The sequence below is a fragment of the Eleginops maclovinus genome, chromosome 15 (assembly GCF_036324505.1).
Source record: "Eleginops maclovinus isolate JMC-PN-2008 ecotype Puerto Natales chromosome 15, JC_Emac_rtc_rv5, whole genome shotgun sequence".
NCBI lineage: Eukaryota > Metazoa > Chordata > Actinopteri > Perciformes > Eleginopidae > Eleginops > Eleginops maclovinus.
In genome coordinates, this window is record NC_086363.1 from 18,951,317 (window position 1) to 18,968,446 (window position 17,130).

The 17,130-nt window shown below is 40.9% G+C and overlaps 1 protein-coding gene across 1 annotated transcript; it reads left to right on the forward strand.

Annotated features, from left to right (window-relative positions):
* Window positions 1-11,595: 11,595 nt before the first annotated feature.
* Window positions 11,596-14,972, forward strand: LOC134876601 (zinc finger MYM-type protein 1-like). The gene is made up of 4 exons (XM_063901615.1): window positions 11,596-11,691; window positions 11,948-12,046; window positions 12,247-12,327; window positions 12,504-14,972. Exon 4 carries the CDS (start codon window positions 12,560-12,562, stop codon window positions 14,834-14,836), a length of 2,277 nt encoding a protein of 758 aa, XP_063757685.1. The 5' UTR covers window positions 11,596-11,691; window positions 11,948-12,046; window positions 12,247-12,327; window positions 12,504-12,559; the 3' UTR covers window positions 14,837-14,972.
* Window positions 14,973-17,130: the final 2,158 nt, after the last annotated feature.

The following is a 17,130-nucleotide window of genomic DNA, read 5'->3' on the forward strand; positions in this document are numbered from 1 at the left end:
GTAGGTACAAACACACATCATAACATACATTTCAGTCAGAGAAACCCATATCAGCAAATTGGCCATTTACAGCAGATGGTCTCATTTAACTTATTACAGTACCTACATACGACCCTTCTTCCCAGCAACAAGAGTTGATGAACATTAAGACGTTTTGAATCCAACTAATTCTTATATTCTCTGAAATCTCTTTCAGATCACCTGAACTGCTGTATCCACATTCAGGAAGAGAGACAGATTCAAGCTGCTTTGACAGATGCCACTTCATCCATCTTTGGACTTTTGAATATAAAACTTTCAGGGGCAGACTAGGAATAACAATACATTAGGCTTATGTTATTCAGAAGGGTCACATGCATATTTCAACAGGATATTTATACCCGCTGGCAGCTATTGAAGGATTTTCTGCTTCTCTGCAACTCAGTTCAGTGTCTGCAGAGCCACACTGTTTCCACATGCCTGCATAACATGGCCAAACGGGCATCTGGCTACTGCACCAAGGCCATTCTAATTCCTAAATCTAATGTACTGTACCACAAGGACTGTGTGTTAAAAACTTAGCGTTCCCAAACGTACCACAATAGTACATATTTTTTCAAAATATTTCCTTGTCTGATTATTTTCTGGTTTTCTTTGCATGGTTAAAAAATACAGATTGACCTGAAGTATACCTGACGTACTGACATTATCAAATAAGCTGAATCCAACTTAAAATTATAAACTATAATATAAGACATATTTAATTGCATTCATTCATTTATTTTACATTTAAAATATTCAGATAAACTTTTTCAAATATATTTTTATAAGGGCATGAAGAATAAAGACGAATAGGCAGTAAATGTTTTGGGTCACACACACACTGAGCAATCAAGGAGATAAAAGGCTGCTAAAGAAACACTGTGACTGTTTTGCCTTTACAGCCAAATATGATCAGTGCAAATTGGTTTTTGTGTCTTTGCCTCAGACAGCTGATTTCCCGGGCCTTTTTAGGCTGAACCTGCGGCGCTATGCTGCCACACTGCAGATTGAATCAGCAGCAACACGAAACTTAGGAAATATTTTTCCCAGAAAACTGATCAGAAGTCAGCAAGTCACATTTTTAGATTTCATTTATCAATCCTTGAAAAAACTCCCTATAGGGAGGTCATTCTGCAGATTGCCCTCAGGAATGTTGTAATGTGTTCCTTCAAATTGACGGACGGCGTTCAGATTGTATACGACATCACTTTAAAAAATGAAGGCAAACACGACCTCTGCCGACAGACCTCAGTCACATAGCCAAACAAAACGGATGGACATCAGCTTCTGCTATCACCTCATTTGCAGATGCAAGTAAATAAGGCCAATACCGATATACAGCCGATGCAGTGGTGCACCCTTAAATATAATGTATTTGTTTATCATAACAAGAAGTTTCCTCATGTATTTTAATTTTCATGCATTTTTCTATTTTTATATGCATCAAATTTCTGTTTACTACATACTTACTGAGATAAAACGTGTGGGTGGCAGCTTGAGATAATGGATGATGCCTCCACATTTTATGACTATCCCTTCAGTATTCAATCTACAATGTGATCTTTCTGTCATGTTGCTATCTCAATATAAACGTGTAACTTACAGCCACATTTCGCTGACTGAAATCATTGTTTTAACTATTTGGAATTCATAAGGCTAATTATAATGGTGTTTCCTTTTAAAAAGTCCCTGTTTAAATGAATTATTGGTTTAAACTTAGACATATTCATGACCCAAATCTAGTTATAACCAGTCTCATAGCCCTGCTGGTCTGATGTTATCGAAGCATACGTTACAGGTCTGTTGGTTAAACTTAGTGCAGTATTTATAGCAGTTAAAACATGTTCTGCTTTGTTTTTCTGCCAATAGATCCTCATAAATAACTGACTCTAATCTCTCTGTGTGTCTCTGGGGACATGTTATATATTCAGAGTAATCCAGCTGTCAGAGACGCACTCTGCAGGATGTCTTGGTTCAGTAGCAGCATCACAACTGCCGGGTCACAGAGTTCATTTGTGTACCTAACATCCCTTCATCCATTACATGCACAAGTGTTTCAGATGGATGAAAGGCAGCAAATAATGCAGAGTATAATATGGCATTGGAGTGAAACCCAACACCTGCAGAGGAAATGAGTCCAGCTTGCTCGGTGTGTTGTGCCAACTATTCCATTGTATTCTGTTTTTCTGTACGAAACATTTCATCTGTTTTCACTGTATCCAGATAATCTCATACTCTGTTCTGAGAATCGTGGTATTATAATCCTCAAAGCAATTTCCAACCTTTACCTGTAGGACAAAAACATTATTTACCAGCATCCAATTGCATTCTTAGAACACTCTGAAATAATCGTAACAAAGATGACATTGTATAATGTTCTGTAAAACCAGGTGTAACAAGCATGTTTTTCTCTCAGTTTAAAGGGGCCCTATTATGTTCAATTTCAGGTTCATATTAGTATGTAGTGTCTCTCCTGGGACATGTCTCCATGCTTTAATGTTTAAAGGCTCTTTATTTTTCTCATACTGCCTGTGCTGCAGCACCTCTTTTTACCCTCTGTCTGAAACCAGAGCCCAGTGTTCATAGAGATGTCCCGCCCGTAAGCCTCTTAATTATATGTCGTAGCGCCAGCCTATAGAAGTGCGAGTGTGACGTAGTGATGTCGCGGAAGTAAACAAAGGTCTGCAGTCTAGGGGGTTTTATACATATATAACACACCCAAAAGAAATATGGCCCCTTTAACGTCAGAGAGCAGAATGTGGATGATTAGGTGCAAATATCCTCCCTGTTTGAGACGTTTTTTGGTAATAATTGAATTGAAATACGTAGTTTGACGAAAATGCAGACATATCTAACTTAAAGAGTTTCACATTTGTATACATAGGTCATCCTTGTCATTGCTTTAAAAACTATGAAACAAACCTCCAGGTTGGTCAAATAAAGGCAGTACATCCAAATACTGTAAGCATCTTATATGTGTCTTACTCTGTTAGTCCACCTTTGGAGTTGTTTTCTTAGCTTTCCAATAATATCTGTAATGTTTTTGTTTTTCAAATATTAAACAATATATTAAATAACGATGGTTACCGAGAGAAAAAGGCCTTCAATGTTTGAATTTATTGTATTTATCCAAATGGCGCGCACACACACGCACACGCACACAAACACACACACACGCGCACACACACACACACACACACACACACACACACACACACACACACACACACACACACACACAATGCGTTTTCGCTTTGTAACTTCAGACATCAATCCACTGAATTATTGCTTTCATACACGTGCACACCCCTTCTTGGGGATGCATGCCATCTTTTGCTTTAACACAAATCCCAATAGATCTGATATGAGAGCGGATGGAGACTGCCTCTGCGTGTTCAAAAGGAAGCGATATGAACACATTGCAGAAGAAGTATTCCTGGGTCTTCTAAGGGTTGCATTCCAGACTTTTAGAGTGTAACTGGGGTCGAGGAAAAACCAACAGTGCCTTTATACATCAAAACTGTTGGCCTGGGCCGTCGTATAGCTCAGTGGATAGAGCAGGCTGCCATGCGGTGGACCCAGGTTCAAATCTGGCCTGAGTCTCTTTGCCGCGCCTCTTCCCCTCTGTCTCCCCGTTTCTGAACTACACTGTATTAAAGGCACTGGTTGCCCAAAAAAACAAAAAAACTGTTGGCGGAGGAGGACATTTGGTATTGGAATACAAATTCAGGTTGAATAGTGGCGCACAGGGGGAAAGTAGATTGTATTTTGGAAAAATGCTGATACAACTACTGCAAAAACCTAGAATTCTATTTCAAAATGAGTGCTTTGCTCTAAGATATTCATAGTTTTGAAATGCTGCCTGGTTAGATAATCAGTATCCACAGCTCCACTTCAAGATAGCCAATATTAAAGACTAGCAGGAGTGTTACACAGTATAGGGAGCCTCTCAAACTTGTTGGGATAGACCTAGTGAGTAATCTCAATCCAACATACGTTGACAACCAGTTACTTTGTATCCTGGTGGATTATTTAACCATATTGGTAGGGTCTTACAACTCAAAGTTGTTTTCAAGACACTTTGATTTAACAAGATACTTGAGATGTATCTCACTGTATTGTTACTTCTCATGTTCTTATGTCTTAAATCAAGTGTAAAGACATGTTTTGACTGGAAGTTTGACAAATATACTTTGCGATATTCAGGTTTTTGCAGTGTGGGTCAGCGCTAGCACAGTTTTAATTCAAGAAAGGAGGGTCGGCCCCAGCCGTGGCGCAATTGGCTGGGGCACCTGCACCCTACGCCGGCGACCCGGGTTCGATTCCCGACCCGGATCCCACCCCGACTCTCTCTCCGAATTTCCTGTCACTCTCCTATCCGATTAAAGGCAAAAAGTCCCCAAAAATCACTTAAAAAAAAACAAAAACAGAAAGGAGGGTCTCCAGTTCAAGTCCAAGTACGGCGTGTGGAATAGTACCTAGAGCTGCCCTTTGGCCTCCTGTACACTGTTTAGCTGCGCTTGAGCAAGGAATTGGACCCCCATCGTTCTTACCTGGGCACCATAAAGTATCATTTGTGCCGTACATGTTTGGCATTGAAAGAGATGCAGTGCCGGAACTCTATTGATACTGCTGATCTTCAGCCTGTGAGTGTCATGTTCTTTTATTCCAGAATAAAATCAAACAACTTCTCTCGTTTAAGATGTTTATTCAAAAGGCAGTGAAATAACAGGTAACTCAGCTGAGGGATCTAAAGCTTCCACAAATCACAGGCTGCAAGCAGTAAACTGTAACCAGTTTCCCTTTAGAACTCAGAACCTTGTTCACAATACACTTTTATACTTCTGTCACATTGTTGTAGTCTTTTCGTATTGGCCTACAGCTAGGTGGGATCTGTATGAGTCTAATATTCATTGGTTCCTTGTTGGTGCACGGGCATTTCTATGCACATTGGCAACACGAACCATCCAATCAGCATCCGACACTTGAGTTGTTGCATTGTTTTTTCCAATAGTTATGTGTTGAATCTTTAGCTGAATTGTGTGTGTGCGTGACCTTGAGGGACTGCCCTGTACTCTACTGACTCCTTCAACTTCCCATCTTTTCCCTGTTATTCTACAATCATTTTCCATGACACCTTTCTCCGTCTCCACACACAGGTTAATTATCATTACACACACACTTCTAGTTTAGTTAGATGCTACTTCGATCCACTTCTATGTCTGTCTGTTTTATCTTCATATATGTTCATCTGACCCAGGAACTTAGAGCACTTGAAACCTTCTCTAATTGTTGTTACAGATACATAAACACTTCCTAATGAGCAAGCACATTATAATATGGATTATACTTTTAGCAGAAAGCAGATTTTATTTAAAATCTCAACATGAGCAACTCCACTGCCTGACAGCTGATTTATGCACATATGGTTCATGTGCATGTGTACTCACTTTCCGTATCCCCTCCAAATAAAGGACTTTAGTTCATCTGGATAACCTCTGTCTACTTGCTTCAAACCTGTCCTTCAAATCTCAGCAATTAATTACAATGCTAAAATTATTGACAGAGCGATAAAAACTTAACGGTTATGACTGGATCTGATGAACTGTATGTATGAGTCGAGCTTCTGAATGAAGACTTACAGAGTCTTCATCGAACATTAAAAGCCATAAATAATCATGATTATTGGCTCATTGATTTATAAAAGCCTCGTGTTGGCTAGCCTGAGGATCAATGCTCCCCTTTGTCCCTGTGCATTCATGGATGATTGAATAATCAATAACACTTCCTTAGTAAACCATGTGCACATAGTATACAAAAACACACCTTAAGTGCAACTATACATGCAAGACACACAGTATAACTTAATTCCTTAACAGGTTAGGTGAGCCGATGCTGTATAAACAGGTGTTTGGGACACCTGTTCGCTCGTCTCAAAGTCAAGAGGTTGTGTTTTTGGTTAGAAGCCTGAAATAAGCTCTGTGGTTTAACATAAGGCAAGAGATTTTCACATATTGTTCTCCGACAGATCTTATTTTCTGCAATGTACCAAAATAAAATTGGGAAAATCCGACTGCTTCTTGACAAACGTTTTTTTAGACGAACAGTTATTTACCACTTTATGCAAAATCAAAACTAGTGTTGAAGGAAATTAAATGAGAAATAAACAAACTAATGGTTACCCAATGAAGAAGCAATGGTGTAGTCTTAGTTATAATCTCAGTATTCAATATTCTGTTCATCAGAGAGATGCAAATATAAACAAAAAAAAGGAAATATGTGCTTATTTTGTCATGAGTAATTCACCATAGTAGCATGATTCAAATTCACAGGCGTCTACCCCAGGGCTGAACTCCCACTTCTCTGAGGAGGAAGCAGCTGCATCATTTGTCATTATTTAATAAGGTGATCAAATCTTTGTGAACTTTGAGTCCTCAATGCTGTTTTATACAGCCACTTAAAAACATTAATGCCTTTTCTATGGCAGTATGAGGAGGTCTCACAACACTCACACAAGTTGTGTATAAATGAAAGTCCTCTTAAAAGCTTATTATTTTTGCCATGGCGGTGATGTAAAAGCTATTCCACCACTTCATTCTTTAAAGTGCATTTGTTAGAGCACTTTGTAAATACATTTTTTGACCGACAACACTTTGTGAAGATGAAAACAGAACCCTGTCAGACAGACAAAGTGTTACTAAATAGGTTCTTCATAAAGGTGAAGTATAGGTGCCAAAAGTCACTGCCAGTTGGAGGCGAACAAGTACGCACTCACTCTGAGGACATGGCCCAGTTGTAAACAAAATACCAATATGACCAAAGTCAGTTCTGAATGCTTAAACAGAATTAGCAGCACCTGTTGAGTGTACTCAGATTATACAATAATTCAGGAGAGCAGCTGTAAGAGTCATTTTAATGAAAGTCATGTTTGGGTTGAGGGTTTCCCAATTGTGTGTTACTCACTGTGTGTGCCATAGGGTTTCGCTGTCAGATTCCCAGGTATTTAAGGTGTGTTTTGTTACCTGATTGGGTGTCTGACCCCTGTAGCGCAAACATTTTTAACCACAGTACAGCGAGGGTGAATACTGCAAAGGATTGTTTGTTAAGGCAATGAATGGAAATGGAATTTATTATGCACAGCAACAATTCAATAAACGGATTGTATTATTCCGCACCTGAATATAAGCCTACCAATTCATCATTAAAACAATAACACAACCGGTATCGTATCAACACAGTAAAGCGCGTCAGCCAAGTCATCCTCGGGGGTTAACCACCACAGCAACTTCAGTATTAGCCTAAAGCTTTTACAGCAACCAGATAAAAACACAACCAAAGTTTGCAGGAATATAAATAATCATAATACGGTTTATGTCACGGTTTGTCTAGAGGTTGGACCCAAAACGCTGTAAAAAGAGGGAGGCAGGTTTAAATAACAAAAAGCGAGCTATATTCAAATAAAGCTGGTGAAGGTATATATACAGACAAGACTCATCACAAAGACACAAATGGAGAATGCAGGTAAAACACGAGGGCAGCCGGTGAACACAATCAGACAATCACACAGGTGGGAAATAGTTGTGGGTTTTTTATATTTTACTGTATTTATTCCTTTTGTCTTACATCGTCATTTGTTTTACTGAGAGCGTTACCTGTCCTGATCTAATTCTGTGTTCCTTGAATTTGATATTGTGTTTGTATGCTGTAGTTTTTGCAAAAAGGTTTAATGTTTGACCTGAAGTGAATTTCTCATCTTGAGTCATGTGATTTAAGATGTGCATCCAGAAAACCTCAATCCCCCAGGATTATAATAAAGGTACTAAAGCTTTATTTGTATAGCACTTTTCATTCACTAGGTGCAGCTCAAAGTGCTATATTTTTATTGTTATTATTATCCTGGATGATTGAAGTTGTCTGGGCACCTCCACCAGGTAGACCCAGGACACGCTGGAGAGATTACTCCGAGGCCTCACCTGAGTTATACATCAGACCTCTTATTGTCCCTTCCCCTGGATGTGAGGGTGGGTTTGGAACAACCTGGCTGGGGAGATCAGGGCTGCACACCGTCAGGAATCACTTATTTTCTGTTATTTATTTTTTGTTTTTTACATTCTGTGTATTTATTTATCAGTGAATTGTGCTTTTATTGGAAAGCACTTTGTAATTGTATTTAGTTTGTTAGCTTTATGAATAAAGATAATTATCGTTATTTAATTTCATCAATCTTTTGTGAAAATCTTAAGTAAAAACATAAACAAATCTTTTTTTACATATGTTTATGTGTGTTAAGTAGTATTCATTATTTTTCATCATATATCTGACGAGTGTAAATTGTAGACATGGTGTCATTCCTTTAATATTTTAATAAATGGAACACAAAGGGTTTTTGATGTCAGAATTTAGGTTTTTCTGAACATCCAAGAACACTGGAAGGACTGACAATTTGGGATTTATGGATGCATTTATGGACTCAGTGTTAAACTCCGTCTACAACAGTAAAGAAACTGTTACTTCCAACACCTAGTATTTCTAAACTCTGATTTAAAATGGCATTGTAAAGAAACTGCAAAAATATGCATTAGGAATGGCCCATTTTTCTTGGATCAAAGAACTGTTGAAGCATGATGAACTGTCACAGCCAGATAGGCGGATGAATAAACATGACTCAGCACCAATTAGCTGAGGAACAGGGTTTCAACTCACATGAATATTCATCTGATGGTGGTGACCCATTGCCAGCCATGTCACGTTCCTGCATAGATTTCAAAGCCAGTTACTCATTATAATATTTCCACACCTGTCTCCCCTCTCCTTTCACAGTTATCTGTCGACTCATGGAGAGGAATGACACAGCAGCAGTTATGACTCTCAGGGTGACATAAAACCGCCAACATAAAATCTACATGTCTGCTGCACAGCTGTTGCTCTCATGTAAACATGCTAAACCAATGAATAACGATCCAGAACACTGGTAGCTGTTGTGGAAGTAGAGCTATGACATACTGCAAAACTGATTCAAAGGTCTCCTATTATGCTATATTTGAACAACATATTGTAGGGCCATATCTATACAAAACTTGTCAGTGAAGTGTTTTGCTCAAAATACCAAACAGATCCCCCATTGTAGCATGCCTCATCCCGCTCTATTTCAGCCCTGTTCCTGAAGTGCTGATTCTGTGACTGTCGCTTTAAATGAACTAGCAGAAATATATTTTACCTTCTACAGTGTAATTGGGAAATAAAAATGAAGCACCCACCAGACAGCAACCTGCCAGGAATTATAATATGCTCCACCATAATTAAGATTATACAGATCTGTAATGGCTGTAGCAATAAGGCGGGGCTTCCCTCTGTTTTCCTGTCATGTTCTTCATGTAATCATTAATAAGTATGGCTAATCTATTGCAGTGTTGTGGTGTTAAAACGTTTATCAGTCTTGACACAATGTGAAATGTCACAACTGGATTTCTGAATACAGCATCATTATATAAATCAACTATTATGTTTTTTGGATTATAATACTTGCTTCCCCTTGTTTAGTTTTTTTTTCCCAATCAGGTCTATTTTTGATGTTTAGATATCATAATTGAAAGATCCCCCTCTTCCACGCACACACCCAGCTTGATGACCAGTGACTAACTTTTCAAATAAGTCATAGTGACTCATTATATTTATAAAACTGTCCCAATTGGTTATACATTTTTATAGCATATTCATATTTACCAGAGGCGGCTGGCCCATAGGGGGCGCTGGGGCTCTGCCCCACCAGCTGTTGAGGGGAAAAAATATTTTTTGCTACGTACTGCTACGTAAAATGCGTGAAGGTTTAGGATTGCTGTAGCTACATAAGGAGCCAGCGATAGTTTTTTTTCGTAGTGCGACTCCCAAACTCTGTCCTATGCTACGTGGGGAAAAAATATGCGCGACGACGAAGAGAGATGATGGCGATGGCGGTGACAACTGGAGTTCAAGAGCAGCTTCCACCAAATTCGGTGAAATCGTTAATAATATACCCTTTTGCGAGACGGACGACGGAGGAAAAACTTCTCGTTAAGGAGCTGGGACCCGACAAGCCTGAAATCAGCATTTCCCAGCAAATCAAGCTGAAAGATAAATCTTACAAACGGAGTTTTTGTCGGAGCTGGTTCAACCGTAAGACGTGGCTGGCAGGTTGTGGAGCAGCCAATGCACTTTTCTGTTTCCCCTGCAGGCCCGTCGCGTTCAGGTAGGCATGGTAGGCAATTGCCTAGGGCCCCCGAGTAGGAGGAGGCCCCCCAAAGACGACAGGTTAAGATTTTTTTTTTTTTTTTTTTTTTTTTTTCAAAATTCAAAGAAAAGTCTGATACAAATGCAACATGAATCAAACAACATGCATACCAATAAGACAGGTCATGTATTCAACAGCAATGACGATTTTAAATAGCTTCATAATAATAAGCAGTCATCTGTATATGAAGGGCTCTGCTGCGACTGCGAGGGCAGCAACAGCGCCTCCCTAGAGCATGCGATGTCCGAAAAGCGCAACGACACATTGTAGTCGAAATACCCCAGCTCGAGGGGGCCCCCCTTTCCCATGCATTAGCGCGACAGCGTCAAGTGCAAGTGAAAAGTGAAAAATTAAAATGAAGCGAAATTATCTCTCCGCAATCAAAAAAAGAAGAAGAAAAGGGAAGAGGAGCAGAAAAGAAAACAAGACACCGGTAAGTAGAATATACACAATCAACATGAAAATTGTGCCAGGCAGGGTATACCATATTTTGCTAGAGTAGCGAGGTTGTAACGACGACTAGCTAGGAACCAGTGGTTTGGCATGCTAGCATGCTAACCAAACTTAAACTGCTACCTTTGACTTCACTATAAGTTCATAACGTTATCAGCTGGCCAAATTGATCAACGATTAATTCCTCTTAATATCCTAAATAAACTTCACATATGTTTTCAGTCGTTAGAGCCTTGAGACAACCAGTGAAATAGTTATTCCTGTAGTAGCTAGCTATTTAATAGGAGATTAACATGGGAGTTTACAATAATTTTGCTAGAATACCATTGGGTTGATTTACTTACTTTATTTACATTTTAACGGTTAACATCCCGGCGCAGATCAGCCACAGGAAGAAAACAGCCACTTTAGTGTCAATTAATCCTTTTCTAAACCTATTCTGCTGTTTGTTGTTGTTGGTCTCCATGATAGCTGTAAATACCACTGGACCACCGTTAAAAACTGTACCGATAGCTTTGAGCTTTTTCTATGGGACACAGACAGTACACAGACACACACAGACACACCACGGGTGCGGGGATGGCGCTGTTGCCACTCACAGAATTGATTTCAGGAAAACAGCTCGTCTTAGTGACTGTATTTCTGTTTTCAAACCAGTGAAAACGGGATTATTGTAAGATTTTATTATTATTATTTTTTTTACTTTTTTTTGGTGAAGCAGTGCTTCACCTGTAGTCGTATAGAAACCGCCACTAAACCGCCTAGTAGGAACTGTGTGTAATGCTTTTAATATCTATTTCACCACAATTATCAGACTGTAAAATGATAGGATTTCAAAAGCATTTGAAAAATAACCAAGCTAATCATACAGTACTTATTCTTTCTCCAAGGGGCATTGCTGAAATTTCTTCATCCCGCTCTACCAAGTGTTGTCTCTGGTGCTACTGAAGGTAACGTTCTTTTCTACCTATTATTAGTGCCTTCTATCAACACACTTGATGTTATCAAAATGACTTTACATTTTTCTAATTCAAGTCATAGTTGTGTGTATTCATTCCACTTGCCCACAGAGTCTTCTGGACATTTCAAATATGTGGGACATTCACTAATGTTAATGAATAACTGAGTTGTTGAGATCAATGCATGCAAAATGTGCAATATAAATAAAAAGAATATTATTTATGTATTTATTTATTTTTGCACCAGGGCCATCAACATCGTCTTCGTCACATGTTTATGAGGAGGAGCAAGTGGAAGACAACATTGCGACGTCCACACCACTTCCCAGCAGTGGTTCAACAGAAGGTGCATTAAGCCGCACAATTTCAACTTATCACCTATCATAGTGACCCAAAGTTATAGCAGCATGTGCTGTGAAAGTGTATTAAAATGACCATTTGCTATAAAGCGTTACACAAGTAGATCACCATACCTTAAGCATTTAGTTGTCGTACTTCACACATGAAACTGTGCCATGAATTAATTTGTAATTACATATTTTTCAGCAGTGCCATCAACTCCATCACGACTTGAGGAGGAGCAAGTGGAAGCATCCACACCACTTCCCAGCAGTGGTTCAACAGAAGGTGCATTAAGCCGCACAATTTCAACTTATCACCTAACACCCATGTGCTATGAAAGTGTATTAAAATGACCCTTTCTTTTTAAAGCATTATACAAGTAGATCACCATTCCCTAGTTGCTGTACTTACCACATGGCAATTGTGCTATAAATTAATTTGCAACTATATGTTTTCAACAGTGCCATCAACTCCATCTCCACTTCATGAGGAGGACAAAGAGGAAGATGACATTGACATGGCAGAGACCACCCCACCATCCAGAACTGGGGTACCTGTAGGTATTGCAAGCACCACATTAAGTGATGACCCAGGATGTTGGCCCAGTGTCCTAACAAGCAGTATGCGCTGTGAAATAGTCAAAAAAGGACCTGTGCAAATCATGGACATTGAATTCCCGCAAAACTTAGACAATCCTCCTCGAAGATTCACCAAGGACAGTTACAAAAGAACCATGAAAAATGGTGAGAATATACATCGATCGTGGCTGGTGTATTCCATCCACACAGATGGAGTGTTCTGTTTCCCTTGTACTGTTTTCGGGAAGCGTGAGCGTGACAATGCCTTAACGACCTGTGGCTACGGTGGATGGAAGAACCTTTCCTATCGCCTAAAAAAACACGAGTGCACAAAGGTGCACTGTGACAATGTGAAAAAGTGGCACGACCTTCAGAGGAGACTGCAAACCAGTACACTGATTGATCAAAGACAGATGGAGTTGATGCAACTTGAAGTTGAACACTGGAAAGGCGTGATTCGGAGAGTGATTGCCATAGTTTCCCATCTGGCAGAACGCAACCAGGCTTTGAGAGGAACTACCAGTACCGTGTATGATCGCCACAATGGGAATTTTCTGGCTCAAGTGGAACTCCTAGCACAGTTTGATCCGGTAATGAATGAACACATCAGACGAATACAATGCAAAGAGACAAAGGTGCATTACCTGAGTGGAGTCATTCAGAACGAAATCATTCAGCTGGTCGGAGACAAAATCCTACAGGAGATTGCAAGAAGAGTGCACAAAGCAAAATACTTCTCCGTGATCATGGATTGCACTCCTGACATCAGCCACAAGGAACAACTTTCTGTTGTTCTCAGGATTGTCAACTGTGAAACACCTGTTTCTATTGCTGAGCATTTTTTGGGATTTGTACATGTTGAAGACACAACTGGTAAAGGGCTCAGTGAAATCCTGCTTGACCAGTTGGAGAAGCACAACCTCAGCATTTCAGATTGCCGTGGGCAGTCATACGACAATGGCAGCAATATGATGGGCCACAAACAGGGTGTGCAGGCAAGAATTTTAGAGCTGAACAACAAGGCGCTATGCATCCCATGCAGCAGTCACACACTAAATCTGGTTGTGTCAGATGCTGCCAAGTCTTCAGTGTTGTCCATGTCTTTTTTTGGTATGCTGCAACGACTGTACAACCTTTTCAGTTCCTCTGTGCACCGCTGGGCAATTTTGAAGCAGCATGTGAAGCAGCTCACCCTTAAGCCACTTTCAGGGACGAGATGGGAGGCCCGAATTGACAGTGTGAAGGTAGTGCGGTACCATCTACCTGAAATACTAGACGGACTGTCAGCACTGGAGACATATGCTACAGAGAAGGGGGACTCAGAGACCATGTCCTCAGCAAAAAGCTTACATGGTGAGCTTAAAACATGGTCCTTTCTTCTGTGCACAATAACCTGGTACAACGTTTTGTATCAGGTTAACCATATGAGCAAGCTCCTCCAGAGCCCGGATGTTTCAATGCAAACACTGAAAAAAGAAACCGAGGGAGTGACAGAGTACCTAGAAGATTTCAGGGAAAATGGACTCGCATCAAGCCAAACGGATGCAATGGAGATTGCAGAAGATCTGGAAATTGAGAGGAAATTGCCTGAGAAAAGGCAACGTAAAAAGAAAAGGCAGTTCCTTTACGAGAGTACAGATGAAACCCAATCGACCCCAGAAGAGGCCTTCAGAAGGGACTTCTTCCTGCCTTTGGTTGACACTGCCATCACCAGCCTAAAAGACAGATTTTCCAGACTGGAGGGGGTGTATGCCCTGTACGACTTCCTGTTCAGCATTGATATCATGAGGGCCACAATCAAGACTGGGAAATTGCATGAGAGATGCAGGAAAGTGGAACAAACCCTCCATGATATTGATGCAGACGACTTGGCATTGGAGATCAACTCTGCTGTCCACACCTTTCCAGATGAAGTATCCAGGTGCCCATTTAAAATGCTGGACTACATATACAGTGAGAAGCTGTTGGACCTGTACAGCAATTTAAGCATTGCACTGCGCCTACTTCTGACCCTTCCTGTCTCGGTTGCCTCCGGAGAGAGGAGCTTTTCATCTCTGAAGCGCATAAAGAATTACATGAGGTCAACTATGAGCCAAGAGAGGCTCTCTGGACTGGCACTCATGTCAATTGAGAGTGACGTCCGCAGGTCTTTGGACTTGGAGGGGATTGTGTCTGCATTTGCTGAGGCCAAGGGCCGCAAGCAGCAGTTTCAGTAGGAAATAAAAAAAATAATAAAGGCTACTTTTCAGTGTATGTTTGACCTCTTTTGTGATTAAAACGCACAGAATTGCGGAAATTTTTTTTTTAAAGGCCCCCAACAACTTCTTTGCCTAGGGCCCCCAAAATCCTAGAAACGGGCCTGTTCCCCTGTATCCTGTAAGTGACAAATGTGATTCGACTTGGACAAAGACTGGACTAACTGACTTAAGAGAAGCACGATCGATCCAAAGTTCACATGGAAAACTGCGTAAAGCTAGCTGTGTTCGGAAAGATTAGCATAGCAACGCAACTCGATGATGGGCACCGCATCGCTGTAAGAAGGCACAATGAAGAGGTAGATAAAAACCGCAATATTTTATCTAAGATCATCGATTGTGTAAATTTTTGTGGTGCTTTTGAATTAGCAATGCGGGGACATGATGAAAGGGATTCCTCAGACAACGCCGGAATATTCAGAGGTTTAGTCAACCTAATGGCATCCATTGATCGGGACTTGAGGGAGCACCTTGAAAATGCGATCGTATTTAAAGGCACCTCGAAGACCGTTCAGAACGAGCTCCTGGACTGTATGCTGGCAGTTCTAAGAGAAAAGATCGTGGATGAAGTGAAGACAGCTGAGTTTTTAGCTATCCAAGCGGATGAAACTACCGACATTTCCACACACTGTCAGCTAGTCCTGGTCCTAAGATACATCGATGGACGCAACAACATACAGGAGCGCTTCTATGAATTCATCAAGCTACCCAACAGCTGTGCGGATTCAATAGCCGGTGCCTTATTGGAGAGCCTGCACAGCATCCTTCCTGAGGGACAAAATAATAAGTTGATCGCCCAGGCATATGATGGGGCAGCGGTAATGAGGGGTTCCACTGGAGGAGTGCAGCGAAAGGTACAGGACATCTATGCAAACGCTCACTACATTCACTGTTATGCCCATCAGTTAAACCTGGTAATGCAGCAGGCGACCTCCCACATCCCTCAGATCAGTCACTTTTTCACCAACATGGGGGGATTTGCTTCTTTTTTCTCAAAATCGAGCAAGAGAACGGCAGTGCTAGATGAGCTGGTGGCGCACCGACTTCCAAGTGCATCCTCAACACGTTGGAACTTCAACAGTCATGCAGTCAACACAGTCTATGAGCACAAGAATGATCTGGTGAAGTGTTTTCAGACCATCCGGAACAGTGAAGCATTTGATGGCCAAACGAAGAGAGAGGCTGGAGGCTATGTGAGAATGCTGGAAGATGAAGCTTTCTGTTTTTTCCTAGCCTTGTTCCACAAGATCATGCCACATGTAGACATGCTGTATAATCAGCTCCAGAAGAGAAACATCGATGCTGTCTACATCGCAGGAATCACCCAGGCATTCATGAACCGCATGCTATTATGTAGCATAGCCTAATTGTTAATTCTCTGCATATATTATGTGTAGCCTTAAATGCTTATATGTCATCTTATTCAAATAATTAATTTATTTGTGAAGTTTAGATGAAATGTAATTGCCAGTAATTATAACAACCTTGGGTTTGGTTAATATATCCCTAACCAGTTTTCTTATGCATTGGATCAGGGAGCTGTTCATAATCTGGCTGAGGATGAGGAGTACAGGGGACCTGTTCAGGATCCACCCACAAAGAAACGGAGAACATTGGGAGAAGACACACAGCACCATTTGGCACTAGAGGTAAGCACTTGCTTACACACACACACACACACACTAACACACACAGGAACAGACACAGAGAGGAACAGACACACAGACACACAGAGAGGAAGAGAAGACACACAGCACCATTTGGCACTAGAGGTAAGCACTTGCTTACACACACACACACACACTAACACACACAGGAACAGACACAGAGAGGAACAGACACACAGACACACAGAGAGGAACAGACACACAGACACACAGAGAGGAACAGACACACAGAGACACACAGACACACAGAGAGGAACAGAGACACACAGACACACAGAGAGGAACAGACACACAGAGACACACAGACACACAGAGAGGAACAGACACACAGAGAGGAACAGACACACAGAGAGGAACAGACACACTCAGAGGAACAGAGACACACAGGAACAGAGAGGAACAGACACACAGAGGAACAGAGACACACAGGAACAGAGAGGAACAGACACACAGACACACAGAGAGGAACAGACACACAGACACACAGAGAGGAACAGACACACAGACACACAGAGAGGAACAGACACACAGACACACAGAGAGGAACAGACACACAGAGACACACAGACACACAGAGAGGAACAGACA

What these genes read in the sequence shown, in the direction of transcription:
- LOC134876601 (XM_063901615.1), top strand. Translation starts at nt 12,560, where the DNA reads ATGGCAGAGACCACCCCACCATCCAGAACTGGGGTACCTGTAGGTATT.